Source organism: Sodiomyces alcalophilus (genome assembly GCF_042370955.1).
Source record: "Sodiomyces alcalophilus JCM 7366 unplaced genomic scaffold ACRALscaffold_4, whole genome shotgun sequence".
Lineage (NCBI taxonomy): Eukaryota > Fungi > Ascomycota > Sordariomycetes > Glomerellales > Plectosphaerellaceae > Sodiomyces > Sodiomyces alcalophilus.
This window is the reverse complement of record NW_027263535.1, coordinates 3,187,334-3,213,359: the sequence shown is the minus strand read 5'-3', so window position 1 is coordinate 3,213,359 and position 26,026 is coordinate 3,187,334. Positions and strand designations below refer to the sequence as shown.

General features: G+C 41.8%; 3 protein-coding genes and 2 non-coding genes across 5 annotated transcripts; 1 reads left to right on the top strand and 4 right to left on the bottom strand.

Moving 5' to 3' along the window:
* Window positions 1-234: 234 nt before the first annotated feature.
* ACRALDRAFT_1063900 (uncharacterized protein) lies at window positions 235-2,049 on the bottom strand. Its single transcript, XM_071016872.1, has 2 exons — window positions 1,525-2,049; window positions 235-1,472 (listed from the first exon to the last, which is right to left on the bottom strand). Exons 1-2 carry the CDS (start codon window positions 1,876-1,878, stop codon window positions 405-407), a joined length of 1,422 nt encoding a protein of 473 aa, XP_070875136.1. The 5' UTR covers window positions 1,879-2,049; the 3' UTR covers window positions 235-404.
* A 1,716-nt stretch (window positions 2,050-3,765) lies between these two features.
* Window positions 3,766-6,785, bottom strand: ACRALDRAFT_2019781 (uncharacterized protein; the record flags this gene model as incomplete). The annotated part of the gene is made up of 3 exons (XM_071019988.1): window positions 3,766-3,856; window positions 3,897-3,949; window positions 6,756-6,785. The coding sequence occupies 3 exons, from the start codon at window positions 6,783-6,785 to the stop codon at window positions 3,766-3,768; spliced, it is 174 nt and encodes a 57-aa protein (XP_070875135.1).
* Window positions 6,786-9,341: 2,556 nt separating this feature from the next.
* Window positions 9,342-9,415, bottom strand: ACRALDRAFT_t153. Its single transcript has one exon. It is a non-coding gene; the product is annotated as a tRNA-OTHER (tRNA).
* Window positions 9,416-10,679: 1,264 nt separating this feature from the next.
* ACRALDRAFT_2019780 (uncharacterized protein) lies at window positions 10,680-25,005 on the top strand (the record flags this gene model as incomplete). The annotated part of the gene is made up of 6 exons (XM_071019987.1): window positions 10,680-10,689; window positions 20,487-20,603; window positions 24,672-24,686; window positions 24,780-24,808; window positions 24,899-24,928; window positions 24,976-25,005. 6 exons carry the CDS (start codon window positions 10,680-10,682, stop codon window positions 25,003-25,005), a joined length of 231 nt encoding a protein of 76 aa, XP_070875134.1.
* ACRALDRAFT_t152 lies at window positions 24,930-25,001 on the bottom strand. The gene has a single exon. It is a non-coding gene; the product is annotated as a tRNA-OTHER (tRNA).
* Window positions 25,006-26,026: the final 1,021 nt, after the last annotated feature.

The following is a 26,026-nucleotide window of genomic DNA, read 5'->3' as shown; positions in this document are numbered from 1 at the left end:
TCTAAGATACTTTAATATAATAAAAAAAGAGTTAAAATAGCTATGATTTTAGTATATAGAATATCAGGTATAAGTCGCAGCGATTAAGGCCTATCTTAATACTATAAAAATTCTATCGTGATATATACCGGTACGGGATATCTATAGCTAAGATCGTGGTGTATATACACTACTACGCGGGGTCGCGTAACCTTCCTAATTGGGTTTAGGACGCTTGCAAATAGTAGACAGGCCGCTTGCAAATAGTGGTACTCTAAATTATATAGGATACTTAGGGAGCTTCACGGCTTTGTCATGGCCCCACAAAACCCCACGAAGAAGTCACATGTAAGGTCTGTCTATGGAAATGTGAGGTCTCCCTAGAGACTCCCTTTATTATTCGGCAAGGCTAGTCTCTTAAACCATTAAGCCACCCCAAGGTGCTTTTTAATTTCAGGTACCAGGTCTGCCCTGGGTAGTAAGCGTCCTTCCTTTTCTCCACCATCCGTTGCAGCAGCCTGACCCAACAGCTTGAGTCTAACTTTCCCAGCTGCTGCCTCGCCTTCACCCAGAATTACCGCAAGGGGGACTCCACCGGATTCAGCAGCCTTGAACTGCTGCGGGAGCTTGGGCTTCACCTTGGGCGAGAACTCAGCCCTGATGCCAGCTTTCCACAGCTCCCGAGCTACGGCCATTCGCTCAAGAAGCAGGCCGTCGAACGTTTTGCCACCAAAAGCCATGATGTATACGTCGGTCCTACGTGCCGAGACCTGTCTCTCTTTCTCCGCTGCGTGACGGGCCTTCAGGATAGTGAAAATGCGATCCACGCCGAACGACACGCCAACGCACGGTATTTGGCGCTTGCCGAACATGCCGACCAAATCGTCGTAACGACCCCCCGCAGCAATGCTGCCAACACGCGAGAGCTCGTCCTTGGAGGCTCCCTTCGGCGCGTTGAAAACGACCTCGAAAATTAAGCCCGTATAGTAGTCGAGGCCACGAGCGAGCGAAAGATCGAACGACACTCTGTCATCCACCTCATAAGCGCCCAGATAGCGGAATAGGAGGTCCATGTCCTCTAAGCCGGCTTTGATTTTGTCATTGGTTGTGATTGCTGCATCTGACTGGAGCGACGTGAGGAGTTCAGGGCCCCCTTTATGCTTGACGTATTCTCCAATCTTATCCGCAACCTCCGACGAGAGCCCTTTCTCCTCCATCTCCTTTTTGACTTCATCCCAGGGTGACTTGTCTAACTTGTCGACGGCTGAGCTAATGGGGCGTATCAGGTGGTCGGGGACACCGGCGACCGCGAAAAGACCATCCAGAATTTTGCGGTGGTTGATTTTTACCGTAATATCCTTCCCGAGGCCCAGAGCCTCGAACACCTCTATAATCAGGCAAATGATTTCCGAGTCGGGGATCATTGAATCGTATTCGCCAGCGATGTCAAAATCGCACTGAAAGAATTCACGTAGGCGGCCGCGAGCCATTGACTTGAAGAAGTGGTTAGTCAGGTTCAAGTACTTCCAGGTGGCACGTCCTTACGGGCTGATCTCGCCGGTAAACCTTCGCAATTTGATATCGCTTGATTTGCTGTACCGTGTTCATGGCCAACCAACGGGCCAGGGGCACCGTCAAATCATAACGGAGGGAGCAGAGTTCTCCCCCTTGGTCCTCTAGCTGATAGATGAGACGTGAATCTTCTCCATACTTGTTTGAAAGGATCTCATTCAGTTCAAACACAGGCGTGTCAAGAGGGGTACCACCATGGCGTTTGAAAATGTCCCCAATAGTTTGAAAAATATCCTCACGAAGGATGATATCAAGACCTGCCCAGTCCCGGGTTCCTTTGGGCGTCTTGAGTTGAACTCCACCTCGTTTACCGTCTTGAGCGGCCATTTCGAAAGGGAGCCCCTGGACGATATGACTGGTAGAGATGGGCCGACTAGAGCTCCAGTGAAAGCGCAGCAATGATCGCCACAGCGGTCGCGTTGCTCGGGAACAAGCTGAGCAAAGCACCTTGCAAGGTAAGGTGAAGAGAGTCTTGTGCATGGAGTCCTCGAGTGTGGGCAATGTAAAGTTAACTGGTCGTGACTCATTCGAACTCAAGTACTAATACCGTAGGAAGCAATGTGCCCACTGTTTCTGCCAGCAGGCACCAGCTGAGCGGTTGTTACCCACTTAATATATCTAGGGTATCGTAGTAAGCTCTTATCTTAGCAAGCTTAGACCACCCTAGGGGCAATAGCATAGCGTAGATAGTAAATATATATAATTTACCGGTTATATATAGATATAGGCTATAGCAAACTATTAGCTATTTTTAATTTTATTATAATTATAATAAGATTACTCTTAGAGTAGTCTAATCCACCTCTTATATAGACTAGACCAAAACAGAAAGAGAGCAGGTTATTCTAGTCCTAGACTAGATAGTTATAATTATATACAAGATTAGGTTTTATATAAATAGTATAGATAAAGCATATAACAGATTTCTTAATTTAATTAACTATATATAATAATTTAATTTAGTAGAAAACTATATCCTTACTCCTATAAACGACTTATATCTTATTTCGGGATATAATATATTTATATTATATATTTATTTATTTATTATTCTTACTCCGCTATCCTTATCCTACCTAAGTAGCTAGGAGCCAGAATTCTAACTATACGGTCCTTCTCCAATGCCTATAAGGGGGAAAACCGTAGTATAAGAGTTAGGGAACTAGTATAAGACTTAGATAAAAACCCCTATACTCTCCTCTTCTTTTTAGAATTAATGCCTTATATAGGTATTATAACGGTCCCGTAATTAACTCACTATTAGTGCGAAACTCATAGCGTCTATACTAAGAAGCCTATAACGTTTTGCCCGTAGCGATTTTAAAGCCGACTACGTACTTAATTCACGGCGCGCGCGTGATTATCTCTATTAGCTTTTATAGGGACTCTCTAGCAAGACCTCACATTTCCATAGAGGGACCTTACACGTATCATTTTTATGGGATTTTGTGGGGCCATGATAGCCGCTTAAGTACCGCACCTCTTTTTATATACACCCCTAACTGTACGTTACATTGTACTGGTCTTACACACTACTCGATATTCCCTAAAGTCAGTAATTTTTTAAGGTTCGAGTTATTCCGACTATACCACTTGGTTATTCCGACTATAGTTCCGATATAGACCCTTTAATATACACCCTTCGCAACTACGGTCGTAAACCACTTCGACGTCTTTTTATTATTTTGATCGCTTGGACTTAATTAACGGATACCTTGTTTGTTCGATTAAGCTAATAGCAGCAGTAGCAGTAACTCCTCTTCTTCGTCTTCCTCTTCCACAGCCACGCTAACGCGACCGCGGCTATCTTATTCTTACTTTATATAATAAGGGAACGGAACGCGCTGCCTCTATCTCTAGATTAACGATGTAGATTAACGACGTAGATTAACGACGTAGATTAACGACGTAGATTAACGATATAGATTAACGACGTAGATTAACGACGTAGATTAATGATATAGATTGACGACGTAGATTGACGACGTAGATTGACAGGAAGATTGGCAGGAAGATTAGGGCCTAGGTCTAAACTATAGTCGGAATAACCAAGTAGTATAGTCGGAATAACTCGAACCTTTTTTAAGGCATAAGCAGCCTAAAACTGGCCCTTAAGTCATCTGGTACAGGGAAGAAAAGGGGCATAGGAATAGTAGTACCTACCTAGGTACTTACTAGATTCGAAATCATAGCCACTAAAGTACTTCGTACTACCTAGGTATGGCGGGCACCGCCGGAATGATCTAAAAAATGTCCATGTATATACGTTGTAAATGGAAATGTCAAGTACAGGTATCTACTCAAACTGTATATACAAATTGTATGAGATACTTAGGGAGCTTCACGGCTTTGTCATGGCCCCACAAAATCCCATAAAAATGTCACGTGTGAGGTCCCTCTATGGAAATGTGAGGTCTCCCTAAAGAGTCCCTTTTTATACGCCTTCTATATACCCTAGGGCTAACCCCTATAGGCCTAGTTTCGGGCGACTTATATATACGCTTCCTAGGGTTTAAAGCTCCTTAGCTTCCCTAACTCTTTTTATAGCTATAGGTAAAGCTAATATAGGCTATGTGCCTACGCAGAACGCTTATATAATAGCCTAAGAGGCTGGATCTATATCGTGGAAGAGACGCCGCGTATTTTACTCGCGCGCTTAGAGACAGCGCGATACCGTCTTCTTATTTCCACGGTAAGGCGACTAACTCCCCCGTAGCACCTATTATTAACTAGCAAAGCTGGGCGGAAGGCGGGTCTAACGGGCCCCCTATTTAACCCTTATCGTATATACTAAGGCAGATAAGGGCCCCCTAGAATAGAATCCGAGTAGCGTAAAAAAGGAAAAGGGGGTTCCTCTTTTACGTGCGCCTCTAGCCAGATTCGAACCAACCCGGTTACCTTAACCATATACTAGGTATACCGCTACTACACTATAAAGCCTTATATTATCTATATAATAGGTAATAATTATAATAATAATAAGTATAATATATAAGTTAAAATAAATAGTATATAGTTATAGCTATATAACTAGATATTTACTACTATTTATTACTATTTAGCACTATAAAGACACTAAACCCGTATAGCGCTAGATTAGTGCTAGTACTACTCTAGCACTATAGCTAGTATAGCGCCTAGCTATAGATAGCCCGAGGTTTCCCCGTAGATATATAAAGCAGGAAGCTCGCCCTTACTCTTAAAGAAATCATTCTATTATATATTATTTACTATACCCTAAGGTTACCTTACCTAAATCCTTTTATAGGTCCAATAGTACTAGCTAGCTAGAGATATATATAGTTAGTATATATTAAATAATAGTAACTAAAATAAAATTATACGATGTTAGTAAGGTTTGTATACCGACCCTATTAGATAACTGTAGAGACTACGTTAGTTACACGATTCCAGGGTAAGTAACTATTCGTTATTAATAATATATCTCCCCTTAAATAGGATTAAGCGATAAGTAACCACTCTTAAGCTATAGCCTAATAGCGCCGATAAGGAACTGCTTATCTATATATCCCTCTTTATATTCACTAGCCCTTTAGCGTGATACGTAAAGGTCTGCGTACTAAATCCTTATTTAGTCGAATAGCTATATATAGTGCTAGTGCTCTAAGCAGATATATAGCTAAAGTGGTACCAGTTACTAATAGTCCACTACGTAGAGCGCCTCCCCTTTATTGGGAATAGGCGAGGAAGCGATAAGTATAAGAGTCTATAAGTGCTAGCTATCTGATAGGCCTATATCTAAAATAGCCTTAAAACTCTCCTTCCTAGTTAGGTTCCCACTTTTAGGACTATTAGTGCCCACCGCCTATTTATACTATAAACACTAACAGACCGTAATTTCCCGCCTATAGCCTAGGCCAACGCGACAGGGGCTATCACGCCGCCCCCCCCCCCCCTCTCTTTTCGATATCCTAACCCGAGTTAGCTCTTAGACTGCAGCTCCCGGGATAGTAGCCGCCTTAAGCCCGATCACCGTAATAGAAGGGTTACCCTTTAAATCCCCTAGGAAGAGGCTATTTATATTATCGTCCTCACTAAACGCAGAGGGCACCCCCACAGTTATAACCGCGATTAAAAAATAACTACTATATCCTAATAACGTATAAACCGAAAGAAACTCTAATAGACTAATTAACACAACTATTAGCCACGCTAAGCCCCCTTTTATCTTAGGCCGACCCACCCTTATCTCTGCCCCGGTTAACCCTTTATATAATATTGTAAATCGACTAAAACTGATATTGGCTAAATAAAAGCGTCTAATTTATATAGGAAACGCTATAATAGATACTCTTTAAGGCCTCGTTAAAGAGTACCCGGAAAACCCTAAGTCTTAGGCTACCCTTTTCCTAGACTACCTCTCTAGCTCCCTACTAGGTAACTAAGGTACACGATAAGGGCTATAACTCTAGTAAGGACTATAGTACTATACTAGTGCTATAGTAACTGCCGGTAATAGAGGAAAGACCTATATTACTATCACGGTGACTGTAACTATAAACGCACGTCTAAAACCAGCCCTAGCTCTTAGGCTAGCTATAACTAAACTATAGAATATATAAATAAAGCCTAAAAAACCCTAATAGCGCGCTTTCTAGGACCGCCGGATCTTTATCCGGATACCACGGGATAGTAAATATGCCCTTATAGACCTAGCTATTATCCGTCGCCGAATTATTAATAGCTACTCGCTCTAAAGCAGCGATATTATAAGGGTAAGGATATTCCGACTAGGGTCCTACTGACAACGCCTGACGCTAGCTGTAACAACTTCCTCTTGTGCCTAGATACTTATAGACACGTACATAATTAATTGGGCGTATCGTCGCTACGATCGATAAGTATATCGTCGCTATAATCGATTAAGTGTATTGTCGGTATCGTCGCTATAACCGATTGAGTGTATCGTTGCTACGATCAATTGAGTGTATCGTTAGTATCGTCGCTATGATTGATTGAGTGTATCGTCACTACGATTAATTAAGTGTATCGTCGGTATCGTCGCTACGATTGATTGAGTGTATCGTCGGTATCGTTGCTACGACCGGTTGAGTGTATCGTTGCTACGATTAATTGAGTGTATCGTTAGTATCGTCGCTACGATCAATTAAGTATATCGTCGGTATCGTCGCTGTGGTCATTTTTACGCGGATATCTTATAGTATATGGAAGTATCTGGGTACAAGCGGGCGGGTGTCACCGGCTGTTAACATAGGACCCTAGTCGGTATATCCGATTGCCCTAGTCGGAATATCCTTACCCTATTATAATAACGACCCGGATTATAACCGGTTATACAGTTACCACGAAGACTCTAGGAATTCGAATATCCTTACTTATATGTATACTACGCTTTCTAAACTACTTAATATAATAACTATTAAGGGATCCTAGATTTAGGCTATGTATACGATTCCTTATATCCCCGCTAAGATCTGAGGGCTCTCCGACTTTAGCCTAGTCCCCGATATTATAGAACATAATATTACCCTTATAATAAGGTAAAAACCAGTCCGAGTCTTCCCCGCCGGGAAGACTTATATACCCGCCCTACCAGATTAAACCTAAATCGCCTCCTTCGCCTCCTTAGTTAAGGCCTTCTATATCTATAATAGCGGACTAGCTAGGCTGCTCCTCCGGAGGATAACGCCTATATAATAGATATAATACTACGAATAGTATAGCTTACGCCTATACTACCGTAAATAATATTACCGTAATTACGGTAAGCCGGAACACGACTCGGCCTATAATAGCTTCCCCTAATGTATTAACTATAAAGGGCCTTACCCTAATAACCTTAAGATCTACCCTACCCGCTCCAAGACAGTGAACGGAGTTACTATAAAAGTAACTCAGGCCTAGTAGAAGGCTATGGAAAAAGAGGAGTCCTGCCTCACTTCCCTCGCCTATAACCAGGTAAAAAAATAGCTCCTGGGATCCTATCCCGAGTCTATTAATATAACTACTAAAACCAATAGCCTAGATAATGCCTTGAGTCCGGGGCTAGCCCCGGAATAAGGCCCTGCCATAGTATAGGATCCCCCCTCGATAAAGAAATCCTTTAAAACAAGGATATTATTAACCGACTTATAATAACTAGTGTTAATATTATACTCATAATAAGTAATAATTATAATAATAATAAGCATAATATGTAAGTCAAAATAAACAGTATATAGTTATAGCTATATAACCAGACGTTTACTTTAAACTAGCTAAACCTATACTATAATACTATACGTATTATACGTGTATATATACTTAGCTTATAATATATATTATATAAATACACGAGGTATCGTAAATACGATATCTTGGTTATTACTTAAGCTAATAACGTGGCGTGATAACCGTCGCGTAGGCTATTAACGTAACAGTCGCCACCTAATCTTTCAGGGTCTTTTGCCAGCCCCGGATCCAGGAAGAAATCCCAGAACTCAGCTCTTTACACATACATATAACCACGCGTTTGCGGAACAAGCAGTGATCCCTACGGATCTATAAACTCAATAGTTATTTTACTTAATTTTCCTCTCTTCCGCGCGTATAGCCTACTACTCGTAGCCGAACTCATTAAAAGGTTATAAGCCCGGGTTAGCAATAAAGGAAATCTACTCTTTTCTACCCTATTATTCTACTCGAAATACTAAAAAGACTCCCGCCTTTTTAGGCTATATAAAAATACTAAAAAGACTCCCACCTAGCTTTTTAGGCTATCCCTTTATCCTCCCCTTGTCTTAGATACTTATCTCCGACCGTACGAAATCCCTTTATCTCCCGAAGATAGCTAATCGATTCGAACCGTTTGTACCGATACCACGGTTCAAAGCTCTTTATTCTTCCTAATACGATTACTAAGAGCGGTAATAAGCTCTTTATTTCTATTCCGGAAGAACCATATAATCGGAATAAGTCTCTTTATCATAATCGGATATACTATTCTTTTATTTTACGAAGGGCTTTTTAAAAAAGAAGAAAAATAACGAATATATAGATTAAATATTTATTTATTTATTTCTCTTACTCCGCTATCCTTATCCTACCTTAAGTAGCTAGGAGTTAGAATTCTAACTATACGGTCCTTCTTAGATACCTATAGGGGGAAAAACCGTAGTATAAGACTTAGGGAACTAGTATAAGACTTAGATAAAAACCCCTATACCCTCCTCCTCTAGTATTACTGCCTTATACGGGTACCGCGGGGGTCCCGTTACTAACTTAATATATATTCGAAACTTATAGCTTCTATTCTAGGAAGCCGGTAGCGTTTTACCCGTAGCGGCTTTAAAGCCGACTATATACTTAATTAACGGCGCGCGCGTGATTATCTTAGTTAGTTTTTATACGCCTTCTATATACTCTAGGGCTAACCCTGCGGGCCCACTTACGGGCGACTTATATATACGCTTCCTAGGGTTTAAAGCTCCTAAGCTTCCCTGTTCTATAGCTATAGGTGGAGCTAACGCTGGCTACGTGCCTATACAGAACGCTTACGTAATAGCGTAAGAGGCTACCTCCGTATCGTGGAAGAGACGCCGCGGATTTTACTTACGCGCTTAGGGATAGCGCGGTACCGTCTTCTCGTTTTTTCGACGGTAGGGCGACTAACTCCCCCGTAGCACCTGTTATCGACTAGCGAAGCCGGGCGGAAGGTGGGTCTAACGGGCCCCCTGTTTAACCCTTATTATACGTGCTAAGGCAGATAAGGGCCCCCTAGAACAGGATCCGAGTAGTATAAAAAAGGAACGGGTTCCCTCTTTTACGTGCGCCTCTAGCCGGATTCGAACCGACCCGGTCCTCTAACCGTATACCAGGTATACCACCACTATACTATAAAGGCATAGATTAAATATAAAGGCTCGTATAATTACTCTATAAATAATAGCTATAATAATTAAGCCACTTAATATCCTACGCTGCCTATAATAATAGGATATCGTAACGTGGTATATAAGCTTTTAGTAAAAAGTCTACCTATAAAAATCCTGTTATTCGCTTAGTATAAGCATCGCTTTTCTTCGCGCTACGAAATCTATAAATAGCTTTACCGTTTAGACTCACTTTTGGACCCACTTTTCGAAGCTAGGCTAATTAGAATCTGACCTTTAGCTTAGTATTCTTTGTTTGTATCCTTTATTGATAACGTAATAAAGAAAAAGAAATAAAGGAAAACGAATAAAAATAATAAAATAAATCGTTAAATAACTTAGTTAATTCTGACCTAAATAAATAATATAAAACTTTGTTCTGCTGCTTAAAAATGGCTTAATAAGAGACTAACAAAGAGATTTCAGTCCGGAAGCTCTAGGGCAGTATAGACTATTAGAACTAGACTATAGGAATATATAACGAAAGGAAAGTCCGTAGACTTTAGTTAAGGAAAAGATATCACAGAAAAGGCTCGATAGCTTAGTATCGCAGAGTGATCGCAGTATATTCGTTAACCAAGCGCTGACTTTAAACCAAGACTTTAACTTAAGGGATTAAACTGATCCCTTAACGCACGTATAGAGATAGGTTCGGGTCGGTGGTCCGTGCGTAGCTATCGGTCCGACTATATGCCGATAGGTCTATAATTATCTTGTTACACTACCCCCCCTTAATAAGTCTAGTCTTATAGACTTATATTATCGTGATGCCTTTAATTACGCGTTTATCGCGATTAATTATCTCTATCTAGTTCTATATAAGCCCTCGTTAACAACCCGTAGGAAAAAAGAGTGGCCGCTTCTTTATATACCTGCTTATCGGCGTTCTATCGCCGACTATATGCCTTATGATTTATCCGAATATTACTATAGAAACTCCGCGATGCTTATTATTATCGTTTATGGTTATCTAACCTTTCGCGGATATTATGCCTAGCCTTAGGTAACCGTTCGGCGACGAGTATATAGTTCCTCGTGTTATTTCCCTTATAGCTTCTAATTTTCTTCCTATAACTATCTTCTATTATTATAATCGCCGATCGTTTATCGGTTATACTATTAACTACCGATTTCTATTATTATTATTATCGCTATTATCTTTATTATCGACCGGACGCCGTTATATCGTCGGTTAAACTATAGCTTACTATCGCCTTACGCGATATAAAATTCGATATGGCTGAGGGTTAGGCCTCGGTGCTTAAGGATAAGGCTCCTTATGCCTTTTGCGTTTCCCGCCTAGATTCGTATATTATTATCGAATATTTCGATAAAGCCGGTGACGGCTTAGGAGCTAGTCGCTATATCATATATACCCGCGGTTACTAATAATATACCGCCGTATATTCCCCGTCCCTTAGGCGTTTTCCTATACTAATTAGCTTATTAGATCCCCGACTTCCTTCTAGGTATCGCTTAGTTACTATAGAATAGCAATAAGCGTATCCACGAAGTGGACGATAACCTAACGCCGATACCTCGGCGTCGCGCCTATAAGCGTATTTCGAAGGCCTATAAGTGGTTCAGGGTTATTATAGCCCGTGGCGAGAAGAAACTCGCCGTTAAGAATATAAGTTCCTTTAGGTCGCCGATCCTTCGGCTATACACTAATAGTTAGTAGGTTTAAATATTACTTTTAGACGAGATCTCGTCCTTAAGGTCGTTAATAACGATTAACCTTATATATCGTTTTAGCTGCCTTAATAACGCTAAGGGTTCGGCCTTATTTAACTAGACTCGCCCTCCTCGCGAGGATAATATCCGCGACGTTAAGTCGCTTATTTCGTTTACTAAGGATTTAGCTATAAATAGTTACCGACCCTTTAATAACGAGGGTCGCTTAAGGGCCCTGGATACGTTCCCCGCCCTCGATAGCCTCGACGACCTTTTAGCGGTTATCGATAATCCCCGATATCTAGTTTTAGCACGTCGTTTTGCCGGTCGCTCGGCGGCCCCTTTATCACGGTTATACCGCCTTAGCCGATAGCGATAACGATCCTTTTACCGATAGCTTTAACGAGGCTATTAAGCCTATTCCTTATTCCGCCGCGGCTCATCCCTATCGCCCTGCTCGTCGCCGAGTCTCTACCGCTTCGCCGGCTACTAACACTCCGGCTATTAGCGATACCGAATACACGCCGCTAGCGTTTACCTTATCGGATAAGGACAATATCCCCTATCAGCGTATTCGCACGCCTCGCCGTTATGCCCCCGCCGCCTAGCCGGCCCCCGCTAATAATAATAATATCGTAGCCGCCGCTATTAGTAACGAGACCGACTTCCACGGTTTTAATAACTAAATTTTTTTTTATTCGCTAAGTAATCGCTAGTAATAATCGCCTAAAATAGCATTAAACTTTATACGGATAGTTTTATAATTTTAGAATTAGTTAGGGCTTAACCCTATTTTATCTAGTTATCGTTAAGGAAAGAGGTCATCCTAACATATAATTAAGTTCTTATTTTTATATCCGATAACCCTTTAGCGCCTTATACTATCTTACAGTCGTCCTACTTTTTATATATATGCTTTTTATGCTTCTAATACCTTTTCCGGATCCCTAGAGCGTTTTCTAGGTAGTCCTCTAGTTCCTAGGTATTATACTTTACCGGCCAGCCTGCCTACTTTATAAGATAGAACGTTTTCCCTTATTCTTCTTTATAACTAATAGTATCTTTTACCTCCTATTCGTCTTACTCCTCCCTTAGAAACAGGAGATCCTTTACTAATAGCTTTACGGCTACTCGGTCTTTCTATGGTTCTAATAAGGATACCGGGAATATATTATATATCCTTATATACTACGCAGGAAAGCGAACCCTATATACCTACTCGCCGATCCTCTTAGTCACCTATACCCGAATATATCGCGGTGCTAGCTTTAACCCTTACCGGAATCGGAAGTTCTTTGTGGGTAGTCTAATAATATCGCCTACCTTATTCTATTACGGTTAGTAGCGCTTATTATAGTGCCGAGCCTAGTACTCTATAGCACGCGCCTAGTATTCGCGGACCTTCCGCCGAACCTTTACTAGTTTCTTAATAAGTTCTTAAACGCCCTATACCCGGGTATTATCCCTAGGTCGAATATATTCTACTATATATAGATAATACCCGTATAACGCTTTATACGGCGAGATACTAAGCGAGGAGTGCTTACTATTATTATAAGCGAACCCTACTTCTAATAACTAAATAGGCCACTACGTTATTACTTTATCGGCGATTATTCGTAGGTACTTAATTAGGAACTAATATATTCGTTCCGTCTAACTATCCGTTTATAGCTAGTATACGGTGGATAGTCGCTAAGTATTCGCCCGCTCCTAGTAAAACTCTATCTAAAACTAACTAGTATATAGCTTATCCTGGTCTATTACTATACCCTCTAGGCTACCGAATCGGTACTTAATTTCTTTATATAGTAGCGCTGCTAGCTAGGGTGCTATTAGGTCTTTCCGCGTAGGAATAAATAAAGCGTATTTTATATACTAGTCGATAATTACTAGGATAGCGTCGTATATTTACCTATCGGCCCCTTTTATAGGCGGTAGACCCGTAATAAAATCTATACTAATCTCTTAGAATAGATACGTGGGTAACGGTAGCGTTTATAGCTAACCGTACGGCTTATATCGTGGCACCTATACTCCTTAACACGCCGAATATACGCCGATATAATCGTGAATATCCGCCGCTAAGTCCACCTAGTAGAACTTTCTTAAAATCAGCTTAAGCGTTTTATTTACTCCTATATACCCCGCCCTAGGGTCGTCGTGGTGCTATCGCAGGACCTCCGCCCTTAAGGAGCCCTATACTATACAGGCAGTACTAACCGTCCCTTAAATAGTAGTATATCCTTTTCTCCGAGAGAGTACCCCGCTCTTTTTCTGGCCCCTCGGCGAATATTCTTAATTAAGGATATATAATCCGGGTTAGTGGTCTATAGCCCTCTAACTAGATCTTCTAGTTCCTCGCTAATAGTATACCGACTTACCGTTTTATTCCTGGCTAGCTCTTTAGCTATAGAATATAGGATATACTAATCCGGTATTATAGTAACCCTAGCCTTAGCCTTAGGCGTCGGCGATATCTTATCGGCGACCCTTTACTAGGTAGTCGCCCTATACCCTATATCTTATATTCGGGAGCGGGTAACAGTAGCGACGATAATACGCCGGGTACCGTTAATAGGACGTAAGGGTCATAGCCCTCTTCTAGCCTTATTTCTTGAGCTAGGCAGGGCCCCCTCCTATAGAGTCTATACCCGCTTACGCTTACTAGGCCTATATTCGGGTAGTGTTACCCGAGTAGCTTAAACGTATATAATCTTTACCGCGTTACTTATTAGGGTAAGGTGGATACTCGCGATCCGTTAGTAAACGCTTATCGGGAGGTCGCTAACTAGTCGTAATCTTTACGATAAGGTAGGAAGTATATTATCGTATAGCGTTTTATTTACTATATAATCCGGCCGTCTTAATAGGCCGTCTACTAGGTTCGTCTTACCCGGGCGGTATTAAACCTCGAAGTCGAATAATAATAATTAGTATACTTATTTAGCGAGCCTTCTATAAAGGTCCCGCGCCGGTGCGTTTAGTATACCCTTAAGCGCCTAATAGTCTATTAGCATTATAAACGCCTATCCTGTGCCTTTAAGATAGTGGCGCTAATACTTAAGGCTCTTTATTATAGCTAATAGCTTCTACTATCCTATACCCTATCGTTACTCTATTTTAGAAAGCTTCCGCGAGAAGTAGGCGACCGGTCGCTATCTAGTCTCGAACTTCTAACTTAGGATCCCGGAAATAGCCTTATTTAAGGCGTCCGTCTCGACCCTTATATCTAGTACTAGGTTCTAGTATTATAGAATAGTCGCTAACCCGAAAACGACTTTTAGTAACTTAAACGCCCTCTTAGCGTTATCCGGGAACTTAAAAGGTCCTTTCTTTTTACCCGCCTAACTACCTTTTAATAGCGTAGTTAACGGCGTAGTGACTCTAGAGTATCCCTTAATAAACCTCTTATAGAAATTAGTAAAACCGAGGAAAACTTAGATATCCCGGAATAACTTAGGCGCCGGCTACTCGGCGACTATATATACGCGTTCCGGATCTATCGCGATACCTTCGTAGGTTACTATAAACCCTAAGAAGTCTACTCGGTTATAGTAGAATTCGTATTTTAATAGCTTCGCGTATAGCTAGGCCCTATAAAGCCAATCTAAGACCTTCTTTAGGTCCTTTATATGCTATTCCCTTAACATAGAATATATAAGGATATTGTCTAGGTAAGCGATATAATATATATCTAGTAAACCAGCGAGCGCTTAGTCAATATACGCCTAAAAGGTAGCCGGAGTATTCGTTAGCCCGAATAGTATAACTATATACTTATAATAGCCGTATCGCGTTCTAAACGCCGTCGTTTAGCGGTCCTCTTTCTTAATCCGGATCCTATAATAGGTATCTTAGATATCTACCTTAAAAAAGTACTTTACCCCGGCGAGCCTATCTAATAGCTTACCGACTAGGGGTAAAGGGTACCTATTCTTAATCGTTATAGCGTTTAACCCTTAATAATTAATATAGAGTCGTAAGCTACTATCCTTCTTAGGTATAAATAGCACCGGTAAGCCTATAGGGCTCGTCGACTATTAGATACGACCGCTCGTTATCCCTTCGGCGATATACTTCTTTAGCTCCTTTAGCTAGGCTCGAGATAAGGGATATAACGGCCCGAATAGCGGTTCCTTCCTGTCTTATAAGTCGATTATATATTCGGCGTCTTTTAGTAAGGGCGGCTCCTTCGCGGCCTGCTCCGAAAATATATCCTAGTAATTAGCGATTTCCGGCGGCAGCTTAACGACTAGTCCGTATATCACCTTATTATTATCTATACACGGAATAGTTATATCCGGCGTCCCCGGTATAATAGTAGTAGCGGTAGCGATATATATAACGTACGCCTTCGGTCGCTTTTCGATAACCTTATAAGCCTATAGCTCGGGGTCTATAATTAAGATCGGCCTATAGATAAATATTTAGTAAGCCGTGTTAATTATAATACCCTCCTAACCTATACTATTATTTAAAAGTAGTAATTATCCGGTACCCTTAGGTCGATCCGTATATAGGAAGACCCTTTTTAATAGGCGTGGCCGTCCTTCTGCGTTTAGTAGATAAAGCGCTAAGCCGTACGCTCTATAGACCCTCGCCGGGCTACCGTTAAAGCCTTTAATTTCTAGAGTCTTAACCTCTAGAAGCGGTTTTAACCCTAGGCGTTCTACTAACACCGGGCTAATAATATCCACCTATATATAGGTATCTAAGTCCACGCTAAACTTAATCTCCTTTCCGTGATAGATTACTATCGCTATAGATCTCGCCACTTCGCTAACTATAATCGCTAGCCGGTTATTAGGCGTAGGTTCGGCCCCCCGTCTATACCGACTCGTTTCCCGATAAATAGAGTTGTCTAACCCAAATATCGTTATTAAGGTCGTTACGTGCAGCGTGTATATTACTAACGCGGGCGCGAGCCTTTACCGCCTTATTATCGGTTATCCGTTATTCCTTATTATTATAGTAGTCCTTAGAACGATAACCCTTTTTACTATAGTTATAGCACTTACCTATAAAGGCACGCGTGCTAGGCTGCGTTCATAAAGGCTCTAGACCCGAGCCCGATACCTTTTAACCCGTTAGGGGCGCCCCCTTCGAGTCCGTCTTACCTGGCTTAGCGCGCGTACGCCGACTAGTCGCCGGGGTGCTTACCCGACTTAAGCGACCGTCCGAACGCTAGAAGTTCGATAGGGTCCTTTTACGACCGGTATCCGATCGCTTACTACTCGCCTTCTTAATAAGGCTTATATCCTAGAATAGCTATACCTCTTAAGCTAGCGTTACGGCCTTATCTAACTTAGTCCTCTGCTCTTATATCTTATCCTTAATACGTAGAGGTAGCCGGCTAAAGTAGTCGTAGGCACGCTCCTCGCTTCCGCTTATCTCCTGGCCTAATAGTCTATATAGGTTATCCTACCGTTTAAATAGCTTTATCGGCGTTATCGCCGGTTATTCGTAGCTTACGAAGTTCCTTACGGTAATAGTACCGTTATATATCCCTAGATAAATACTCTCGCCGAATAAACGCCGTAAAGTTATCCTAATTCAGGTTAGTGATCTTCTTAGTATAGTGCCTCTAGGATATCTAGAAGGTATATTCGAGCTTTATTAAAGCCTATTCGATCTATTATAGCACTAGGGCACTAGGTCTAAACTGGTTTCTAGCCTTAATCGCTACTAACTAATCGTTAATTTCTATAACCGTGGATAACTCTTTAATTAGCTTATAATTATATACCGGCGGCTTTTTATAATCACGCCGGGGCGCCGGTTATTTAGCGAGCTTCTTTATAATTACTTAATTAATCTCGTTTTATTACTAAAGATATTACGAAAATATCGTAATTAACGCCTTTTATATTAACGTTAAGGGGCCGGCGACGGATCGCCGATTAACCTACGAACCACTATCTTTAGGACCGAGTATAACCGGCGTATCCGTGGACCCCTTATTTTTGTCCGGTCCCTACTCGGGCACCGTCGTTATTAGTTTAGGCATAATAGGCGCCTCCTGCCCGGCGTCCGCTTCGCTAGTTCCCCCCGGGGGAACGCTTATTCCTCGAGTCCTTCTTAGTGGTATCTTCGGCCTAACTACCTTAAAGGTGTGGAAGTTAAAGAATTATAATAAAAGGAAAGTCCGTAGACTTTAGTTAAGGAAAAGATATCATAGAAAAGGCTTAATAGCTTAGTATCGTAGAGTAATCGCAGTATATTTATTAACTAAGCGCTAACTTTAAACTAAGACTTTAACTTAAGGGATTAAACTAATCCCTTAATGCACGTATAGAGATAGGTTCGGGTCGGTGGTCCGTGCGCAGCTATCGGTCCGACTATATACCGATACGTCAGCGATTATCTTATTACAGAATACACGCTTACTTTACTCGTAAAGGAAAATATATAGAAGACGTTATAAAGCTTCTTCTAGTAAATCCCTCTATAGAATAAAAGGAGGAGTCTCTAAAGGCAGCTAGAGATATACTCTCTGCTCTTTTAGACGGTCCCTTAACTCAGACTGAAGGAATATACAAAGCTTTTAAAGTATAGGATAAACTAAAGGATTTATATAAAGCAAAGGGATTCCAGGCCGACTATATCGTCCTGACTTCTTTTTTTAACCTCTCGCCTTTAGAATTCCCTAATCCCGAAGCGTATTTATATAAAATATAAAAGAGACTACTTATCTTAAATCAAAGAGGTATATTCTTTTCTAATAAGGCGGTCTTTGCCTAGATTCTTAATAGTCTCGACGAGAGGTACGAATCTATAGTAGGGTAAATGACTTAAGGGATTGTCTAGGAGACCTACACACTTTGATATTCGGCCTATAATCGTGGCGTTTTAGTGGGGCTATAATACAGTTACTAAGCACCGTAAGTGCCATATATACTTTGTATATACCTACGTTGTATATCTCAATTAGGACAATCCAGCTATCATCACCATCATATAGGCGCCAATTCATTTAATTTATTCTTATTATCTTGAAGCTCCTCACTAATGCATTAATTCTGCCCTTAAACTCAGCCAAAAAGGCTTAGAGTTATGGTCCTGGGAGTACTGCTTAAGATGTATAGATGTATATACAAAGTACGTTATACGTTGTACATGGCAGGAGGTGTGGTACTTAGGGAGCTTAGCGGCTTTGTTATACCCCACTAAAAAGCCACGATTATAGGCCGAATATCAATTCGTCTAGGCCTTCTAGTCAGTCCCTAACTTAAGCTCTCCGTCACGATATTACTAGTTATACACTAGATAAATTAATAGTACACTTAATAGACGCTATAAGAAAGGTCGATTACGCGTTGAATACCCTCCTCATATAAGGTTCGAAATCATAGAAGAATAATAGTAAAAAACCCTGGAAAAGGACTAAGAGTTTATTCTTTAAGAACTATAAGAAGCCAGGTTATACGCCGACTAACTACTGCTTTCTTTATCCACAAAAAGTACCTAAGAACTGGGTAATAAAGGATAATTCAGGATTAAGGGAAAATACCCAGAATAGGGTAAATAAATCCTAGTCCTCGCGAAAGGATAAGGAAAAGAAAGGAGGAAAGACGAGTCTCTCTTAAAAAGAGAAACGTATAATAAAACTCGTACTAAAGGCTAAAGAACAGCACGCCTTAGATACGTCTTTAGAAGAGGAGAACGATAAGTCTGCTCCGGTTAATATAATTATACATCAGGAGAATTAACTACAGGATTAACCGCAGGAAAAGGAAAAAGAATAGAAAGACGATGATCAAGACGAAGAGGCGGGGTTATTTTTAAAGACGTCCTCCCTCCTCCGTGTCCTCCTTCAGACCGTCCGAATCCTTTCACACAGGATCTAATGGATATAGATCAGATTGGTTAGTGGAAAAGGTTCATGAAATACAAGCAGAAAACAGTATCAAATTGGGTCTGAATTTCTGTGTAGATAGCGGGGCTACGGCGCATGTTATTACAAATAAAAGACTCGTTTCTACTTATAATACCAAAGAAACAACTGTAAAAGGGTTTTATACCAAAGAAACAGCCAGGAGACTCAACTAGAATAAAGAGGTTTCAAAGGTTCAAAGAACAGGCTTCAAAGAAACTAAATAAACAAAGGAATCCAACAAAGGGGTTGGTTGAACCTCAACAAAGAAATAATATAACAAAGAAACCTCAACTTCTTTAACCTCTTTAACCCCAAGAAGAGCTTTATAAACAAAGAGACCGTAGTAACCGTCGAAGGACTACCTCTATAACTGAAGACACAACACTGTGGCATAATAGGATGGGTAATATCAACTATGTTGTCTTGAAAAGTCACTATACTAATACTCTTTAAAAAGACTATAATATAACCAATGAAGAGTTAACTGAAATACAGAGCTATGATGCCTATAAAAGAAGCAAGTCTATTACACTTACGAATAAAGATTCAGTTAATAAATACAAAGACTTTTCCTATTTAGAAAAGGTTTATATAGATCTTTGCGGACCGATGGAACCTTTTTCTTAAAATAAAAAGCGTTGGATTTTGTTTATACTAGACCGTCCTACCCGGTTCCTGTTGGCATAACCGCTCTTAGACAAGTCTGAAACGACGGTTATAACAGCTGTAAAAGAGTGGAGAGCTCAGGTAGAAAATAATAATAATAATAAATATGACTTCTTTATCAAAGAAGTAGATACAGACAGTGTAAAAGAATTTAATAACGCCTCTTTTTAACGCCTCTTTATAGGTATAAAGCATAATATAAAGCCACCGTACACTTATAAAGCTTAAGGCTCTGTTGAATAAGTTATAAGAATTATAATAGAAAAGGGTCGAGCTTTTCTTTTCCACTTAGGGATACCTTTGGGGTGAAGCTGTGCTTTCAGCTATTTATATATATAACAGATCACCCAATTCAGCTCTTAATTCTAAGAGTCCGTATAAGCTTTTATAAGGTCAGAAACCTAATATTAATAATATACGGGTTTAGGGTTCTATTATTTATCATAAAAACAACGACCCGAATATAAAGAAACTGTATACAAAGGCTCTTTGAGGTGCTTTAATAGGTCTTAATGACTATAACTATAAGGTTTATAACCCAGTAACTAGAAAGACTGGTTGGTTTCGAGACGTTTATATCTTAGAAAATCAGTTTCTTCACTCTTCTTTAGATAATTATGATAATAACTATACGCCTAAAAATAATAATAACCTCCCTTCTTATATTAATACTCAGCCATATAATCATGTTTCAAACCGCGGGCCTTATTAACCTGTTATATATAATAAAGGAATCACTTTTAGTGAAAATACAGGTTAATTTTCATAAAATATTCCTTCACGCGTTTCGAAACGTTCTGTTAAGTCTATTCAACCTAAGGAAGAGAATAATAATAATAGTAATAATAATAATAATAATAATAATAATCATAAAAACAATAATAATAATAATAATAATAATAATAATAATAATAATAATAATAATAATAATAATAATAATAGTCTCGATATTCCTACTATCTTAATAGATAGTGAGAGTGTAAAGAAGCTCGCCGAAAACCCTGAATTTTATAAACGGGTAAAGCACATCGACAGGCAGTATCACTACTATAGGCAATAGCGATATAATAATAAAATAAAAGTCGTATATATAAATACGAAATTTAATATAGCTAATATAATAACTGAAGGTTTAGTAAAAGAGACTTATAATACTCTTTGCAGTTATATAAACCTAGGTTATAAGGACGATACGTTGCCTAAGTATAATTTGCCGACTTATAATAATATTAAAGAATTAAAATACTAGGTTTTAATACTTAGTATTATAGAGGGGCAGACCCGTGTTCCGGGTCAGGACGTTAGATATCACGTGACTACTCGGTCCCAGAGATCTGGTCTTGTATACGGCTATTCCTCGGAATAGACCCACTATATCTAGCTAGCTTTTTCGTCCGATCTTTGATGATCGTCACCTATCACCCATTATAATCACAATTTGCATCATCCTTCCCTTTTTGGTTATCTAGACGATCCAGAAGAGCCGACCGTAGGCCAGCCTGCCTATCTAGCTATTCGTTCCCCTGATCGGACCACTGCCGACCCTTCTAAAGGCCCGGCGACCGTCTCCTCGGGACCTTTAGCTCTAGATACGGACCCGTGACGAGCCTGAGCCTATCCCTTCGGCTAGCCTATTAGTTGGTTGTTTGTTTTGGCCCTAGCGGAGCCGTTCTGTATAGTGACGGCTTCGCCTTTCTTTAGTATTCTTAGTTCTTTCCAAGGGGGTATAACTAGGTTTTTTACCTTCGGGTTTCCCTATATATTAAAGGTTTTTCTGACTTTTCCTTTAAAGTAATAATATACTATAATAATAATAAGAGTTTTTAAAGTGTTCCCTTGAATTAAAAAAGAAGAGGTTTTTAAAATCTTTTCCTCTATATATTCTAGTCTTAGATAGACTAGGATTACTACACTATAATATAACATAACTATAACTATAACCTGACTAACCAGAGTTATACTCTTCCACCTCTACGAGCTGGACCTACCTTTTCCGCGTAAACGCCCTAAAACGCCCGATATTAGTATCGTTTAATTACTCTTTTCGAGCCCGTTATGCGCACGCATAGCTTTGCTTTACGTAAGCCGTTGTTATGCCGTAAAATGGGTGCGAAAACGTAGCGTGGTGCGCACGTAAAGCCGCCCGAAAATTCTAAGGTGGCCCGTGCGCCCTCCGCCTAATCAGAGCCCGGGCCTTCTAAACAGCCCGTATAGACCACCCAGCCTTATACCGAGCCACCCACTAAGCCACGCGTATAGCCGTAGCAGCGTATATAAACGACTAAGTTAACGTAACGCCCGATTCTAACGTAATAAGACCGGCCCGGCCGCCCTAGCCGCCGCTATAGCCCCGAACCCCCGACTTTGACCTCCCCGGACCCGGCCCTACCTAGTCCCACTTTTCCTAAAACGGCTAGGGACGGGAAAGGGGATATAACTATAGAAGACGCCGATTCCGACGACGATTCTAATAAAATAGCCCGCTATAAAACGCCTATATAAGCCTCTAAACAGGACCATAGCGCCTCTATAAGCCCTACGCCTAGAAGCCCCTCTAGGACCCGTATAAACCGGTATATAGCCGACGATTCGGAGGTCGAAAGCCTCCCTGGGTCCCCCTATAGGGGCCCCCTTTAGGACCCCTTCCAGGGGCCCCCCCTGCTAAACCTACTAAAAAACAGGGTCTAATTAGCTTTGCCTAGGCTGAAAAGACCTAAAGACCTGCTAAAGAATTCCCCCCTCTGCCCTAGAAGTCGACTAGTTTAGCTAGTAAGGCCTAGGTTAAAGGACTTCTCTAGCAGGCTCTTTAGCTGGTTTAGTACGCCTATAGCCTTGATACCGCCCCCCCGATTAAGGCCCTTCTTATAGGGCTTAAATCCACTATCGAAGGAACCCCTACGGGTCCTATAACCCTTATTATACCTATTACCTCTGCACTTAAATAGAAGGTTAACAAACTAGCTTAGGCTGTTTATAAACCTATAGAATAATAGCAGTAGTAGTAGTAATAGCCCCTTTATAGCCAGGCTGCCGCTAAAGGAGTTTAAGCCCCCTCGGGAGCCATAGGCCCTATAGGGCCTATAGGCTCTATAGGGCCTACGGGCTTTATAGGGCCTACGGGCTCTATAGGACCTACGGGCTCTATAGGGCCTACGGGCTCTATAGGGCCTATAGGCTCTATAGGGCCTGCCCCTCCCCCCCCTGCTACTCTAAAAAACTCGAAAAAGGTCCGAAGAGTAGTGCTCCAGCCTACTAAAGGATAATCCCTCGGGGAAATCGACACTCTTGAGCTTCGAAATAGCATTAATAAGGTCCTAAACACCCCCGCCGTTATAGTAATTAGCTCCTCGACTAAGGAAAACCTTGTCCTAACCCCAGGCCCGAAATACACTGCCGAATAGCTCCTAGAATCATAAAATCAGTGGTTTAAAGAGCTAAAAGACCTGCCTCTTTAGGCCCCTTAGCCTACTAGCGACTGGTTTAAACTAGTCGTTAAACAGGTCCCGGTCCACCCTTTCGAAGAACAGGACCCCTCTACCGTCCCCTAGGAGGATTGGGGCCTCCGTTCCGGCCTAGGCCGAGGCCTAGCCGGTATAGCCACCGAAATTACGACCTTTAACCCTATTAAGGTCGTAGGCTAGCCTAGGTGGCTAGGCCGCCCTAACCCCCTATTTAATAGCGGCATTATTATCCTAGCAGTGCCTACTAAAGCAGAGCAGAAGCACTGCCTAAAATTCGGCCTATAGATCGCTGGCTAACGCCTTAAGGTCTATAAATATAGGCCTATCACCCCGAAAACCCAGTGCTCTAAGTGCTGGAAATTCGGCTATACCAGGGGCACCTATAAGGCCGAAACGACCTGTTTTATCTACGCCGGTAACCACGAGCATTATACCGAACACTACTATAACCGCTATAAAGAATACGGTATCTACGTCTATACTAAATATCACTGCTATAACTATAATAGCGACTACCCCCCGGATAGCCCGGATTACGAGGTTATTCGAGCTATTAAAGCCTAACTATTCTTATAAATAGTGGGTTTTCTAGCTCGGAAAAAAGCTCGAAAAAGGGGCTGCTCTTTATCTAATATAACGCTAATAAATAATAACCGGCCCACGAATCGATCCTGGAATAGGCTTTAGAGGCTTTGGCTGATATAGTCCTAATTCAGGAACCCTACTACTTTCAGAAACCGGAAGGCTAGGTGATTAAAAGCCACTCGGCCTTCTATACCGCCCCCCCTACCTCCTGAACCTCCTAGGTCTTCCCTCTTAGGCCTAGGGTACTAGCCTATATTAGAAAGGCTAGTAATATCGACTTTTCCCTTCGAAACGACCTTCTTAACGACCTAGACGCTTAGATTATTAAGGTCTACTTTCTATAGACCTTCTATATCCTACACGTCTATAATCAGGAATAGCTTGACCCCTCGAAGAATACTAGGGGCCCCCGCCCCTTTTTAGGCACCGCGGGCCCCCCTAGACCGCTTACGACCCCCCCGGGGCCTCCTGGCCCCCCCTCGACCTCCCCCCCCTTTTTAGGCTCTATAGCCCGCCCCTGGACGGAAGAAAGGGTCCTATAGAGCCTCTTAATCCCTAGGCCCGCCCTTATTATAGGGGACTTTAGCAGGAACCACTAGTAGTGGAACGGGGCTGCGTCGAATCAGGATACTATTAAGGCCCAGCCTTTAGTAGACTGGTTAGATAGCCTCGGAGCTACCTGTTTAATAGACCCTGAAAAGGTTAACCTATATAGAGGGACGCTAATTAGAGATACTTTACGACGGGAGTTAGTTATAGACCTAGCTTTCTACACGCCTAGCTTCCACCGCCTCCACTTTAATAGCTAGAGGTATATTTTCTTTTTATTTATTTAATACATACATACAGCCCTAGAGCTATAGCACGAGTCTATTAAGGAGACTATTCCTATAACGAGTATCTAGTCTATTTATATAAACTATTTTAAAGTAAAGAAGTGGCTGGCCCGTTTTTTGCATTCAGTCCGGGAATTGTCAAGTGTGTTGCGCGCGCCGTAGAGTTCCCTAGGCTCTAGGGCACGGTCGTAAAGGCGTGTGTGTGTGTGCGCTTAATGCGCGTGTGTTACGTAAGAGCCCTACCTCCCCCAAGGCAAGGATTACGTGAGGCGTGGGTCTTCTATTAGTCAGGTCGTAGTCTGACTAATATGTCCCTGTTCGGGTCCCCTGTTTCGGTTCAAGGGCTCCGGGTAGTTCGTGCGCGAAAAGAAATTCGCGCGCGAAGTGGGGGGAGTAGGATTCGAACCTACGACTTTACGACAAGTCACTAGGCGCACTACCACTACGCCATCCCCCGCTAGAGGTATATTAATAACACTACCTCCGACCACCGCGCTATCCTTATCTCGGCAGCTATTTTAGGTCCTAAAGGCCTTATAAACAAGGCTATCCCTCCCGCCTATAACTATAAATTAGCCGACTAGGACCTATTCTCTAGGTCTTTAAAGGACCTAGAACCCTAACTAACCCTTTAGCTATAGTAGGCGATCGACGCTATAGATTAGGACTCTATAGGTCGCCACCTTTTAAGCTCTATTACTATAGCCCTAGAGTCTTCCACGCCTAGGCTTAAAGTAGTGGAGCGTTCGAAACCGTAGTAGACTAAAGAGCTAAAGACCCTACGAAAAGAGAGTAGTAGAGCCTTTAGGGTCTTTAAGAAAGAGGCAAAAAAGGGGGCCCCGGCCCCCCGGCTTGCCCCCCTTAAAGCCGCCTGGAAAGCAGCCCGAAACGTCTACTATCGCGCTATAAAAATAGCAAAAACCGACCACTAGGAGGCCTTCCTTGCCTAGGCCGAAGGCAACGAGATTTTTAAGGCGTATAGCTATACAAAAAGCAGCCTTAACGGCAAAATACCCCCTATTCAGGGACCAGAAGGCCCTAAGGCCTATACCTTCGAGGATAAGTGTAATACACTCCTAAGGACCCTGTTTCCTACCCCCGAGGCCACCGAGGCCACCGAGGCCACCGCTACCGACGCCCCTAAAGCCCCTGTTCGTACAGGCCCTTTAGGGGACCTAGGCCCCTCCAGCCCGTCTAGAGTGCCCTAGAACCTAACTAGTTTAAGTAGTAAGCACTCTAGAAGAAGGCCCTGGGAGTGGCCTAGCCTATAGGCTATTAAACTATAGCGTGCTATCTTTAGAGCCGCTATAGGCAAGGCACCTATCCCGGATTATATAGGCTTAAAACCCATCCAATAAGCCTATAATATAATACCGGGGGTTTTCCTATAGGCCTATTCAGCTCTTTTTTCAGTGGGTTATCACCCTACCTGCTAGAAAGAGGCCCTTAGCGTTATTCTGCCTAAGCCAGAGAAAAAGGACT